Here is a 2,558-nt window from a genome sequence, read left to right on the forward strand (position 1 = left end):
TCGGTTTCCGCTCGCGTAAATCGCAGACTTCAAGGGAAGTGTCCAAACCAGTGGCGCCGTCGGATTCGGGGCAGACTGCGGGCTTGTTTACTGCTGTATTTTAAGGTCACAATCCCCCCAAAACAGTGACGCAGACGGCAGGACGGTTTGTTTGATCCTGATCGCTCCAGACATGGTCTGCGGGTGCGCGGGACCAACAGGTAGACATTCTGGGCACCGCACCTACAGTCGAGCAGTTTCGTCGGGCCGCCATCACATCGGGAGTCGGAGTAGTTGCGGCTGACTCGGCTCGGCTACGCGCGTAACAATCAGTTCAATCGGCCCAACCATCTCCAGCATGCTGCGAGGCGGTGAAGCCCGCACCAGTCGTAATCTTAATCGGAGCCAATGTTTACGGTGAATGATTGGTGGTGACCCGGTTGGCGGGGAAGGGACGTGCTAGTCGGCCATATGCTAGGGCGACCCGCGACGATCGGATCGCCAGTAAACAACTGGATGTGAAACGTGCAGCATCGGGACACCGGGCGCAGAAGGAGCTGAGCTCGTACGAACCTCAACGACTTCGTTACAAGTGGGAGCGCGATGGGAGTGCCCAACTTTGTGTTGTTGTTACTGTTGGCCACACTCAGTTCAAGGTCCGTGGCGGGTGTCGATCTATCTACCCAGGGCGTACCAACCTCCACCACCGACCATCAGCAGCAACAGCAATCACCCCAGCAGCAATCATGTGCCTCGGTCCAGGAGCGGCTTGCGGCCCTCGAAACCAGGTAAGATAAGGCAGGGGCGGAAGAGCGTAGTTTGGCACGCCTTTCTCATCGCCTTTCGCTCTCCGCCAACCACCACCTAGGATGACGTCCAGGGATGAGGAGCTGGCGAAGATGCTACAGCTGCTGCTCTCCAATCAGCGCGAGATCCTACGCCAACTGCTATCAGCCACCTCGGCCAAGTTCGGGTTCGTGGGCGACGTGATGCAACCGCCGGCGAACGGGCTGACGGACGGGATGTTCGCGCCGCGCCTGGCGCATCCACCGGCGGCGTACCAGGACACGCGGGCGGGGCCGGCCGGCCACGGCAGCGGGTTCCACTCGCGCAGCTGCCGCGAAATACCGGACGGGATGTCGGGCGAGGAAACGATCTACCCGAGCGCGGTGCCGGGCGGCAGCCCGGGGGAACCGCTGGAGGTGTACTGCGACCAGGACTTCGAGGACGGTGGCTGGATCGTGATCCAGAACCGCTTCGACGGGTTCGTCAACTTCAACCGCAGCTGGGAGAGGTACCGGGACGGGTTCGGCGACATCGGCACCGAGTACTGGCTCGGGCTGGATCACATTCACCTGCTGACGGCGGCCGTGCCGCACGAGATCGCGTTCGTGGCCGAGTCGTTCCGGGGCGAGCGGCGCTGGGCCCGCTACACACTGTTCGAGGTCGGGGGCGAAACGGATCGCTACCGGCTGCAGAAGCTCGGCGTCTACTCTGGCACGCTCGGCGACGAGTTCACCTACAACAAGGGCATGGAGTTTTCGACGTACGACCAGGACCACGACCAGTTCGGGGACGTCAACTGTGCGCTGCGGACCGCCGCCGGCTGGTGGCACCGCAGCTGCACCCGCATCAACCTGAACGGCATCTACGGGAACGAGTCGGGCGTGCGGTTCGCGTACTGGCTCGACTGGCTTCACCTGAACGGTCTCAAGCGGACCCGCATCATGATCCGGGAGATTAAGCGTCGCCACAAGTAGGGTTAGGGTTAGGGTTAGGGGGGCTCGGCTGGGCTGGGCTCGGTGGTAGTAGTAGTAGAAGGGTCAGGCACCGGATGTGCTCCAAGGATGACGGAGCACGACGACGGAGAGGGAACCCCGAAGTGACAGTGCTTTGCAATCAGAACGGTGCAGCTCAGCAAACGAACGGAGGAAAACCTGAGTGTCCGCTGCAAAATGTATCACAACCGTCTCTGGTCGGGGGAAATTATGTTAACCTTAATTCCGATGACAGAAAAATACGGGGACCCTTATACCCCCCCAAATAAAGCATTATCGCTTTGCCGTAGACTTAGAGAACGCTTTCCGTTGATTCTCAATTTCTCGACTATCCGAGGATCGCACTTCCTGATGACGTTCGATCGGCTTCCCTTCCCGCTTCCCGTTGGATACATGTCAAAACTCGCACCAGCTGAATTTGGCTCAAATATCCGAGCTTTGGTTCGATTTGCTCGAAAACGTTGGAATGGGACGTTACGGTACGTTACGTTTGTATGGTAGCCCCCCCTGCCCGGAGGTGTGGGAGGGTAAAACTTTCCTATTCACAATCCGGGGTCACAAAACTACGTTGTGCAAAATTTCAAGCGCATTGGTTCAGTGGTTTTGGAGAAAAAGCGGTACAGACAGACAAACAACAATTTTTATATAGATAGAAGATGAGTTATATTGATCATCGCATTCTTCGGGTGAGTTTGGGGACTACTTTTAGGGTTCTCTCTACTCTTTCGATCGGCAACCCGGTTCCATTGCTCGGTGTGTTTTTCTTCACACTATCAATAAATCACTCCACGCAAGCCAACG

General features: G+C 57.8%; 1 protein-coding gene across 1 annotated transcript; it reads left to right on the plus strand.

Annotated features, from left to right (window-relative positions):
* Positions 1-505: 505 nt before the first annotated feature.
* LOC131213541 (fibrinogen-like protein A) lies at positions 506-2,032 on the plus strand. Its single transcript, XM_058207599.1, has 2 exons — positions 506-767; positions 848-2,032. Exons 1-2 carry the CDS (start codon positions 583-585, stop codon positions 1,737-1,739), a joined length of 1,077 nt encoding a protein of 358 aa, XP_058063582.1. The 5' UTR covers positions 506-582; the 3' UTR covers positions 1,740-2,032.
* The last annotated feature ends 526 nt before the right edge of the window (positions 2,033-2,558 follow it).

This window comes from Anopheles bellator, chromosome X (assembly GCF_943735745.2).
Source record: "Anopheles bellator chromosome X, idAnoBellAS_SP24_06.2, whole genome shotgun sequence".
Taxonomy (NCBI): domain Eukaryota; kingdom Metazoa; phylum Arthropoda; class Insecta; order Diptera; family Culicidae; genus Anopheles; species Anopheles bellator.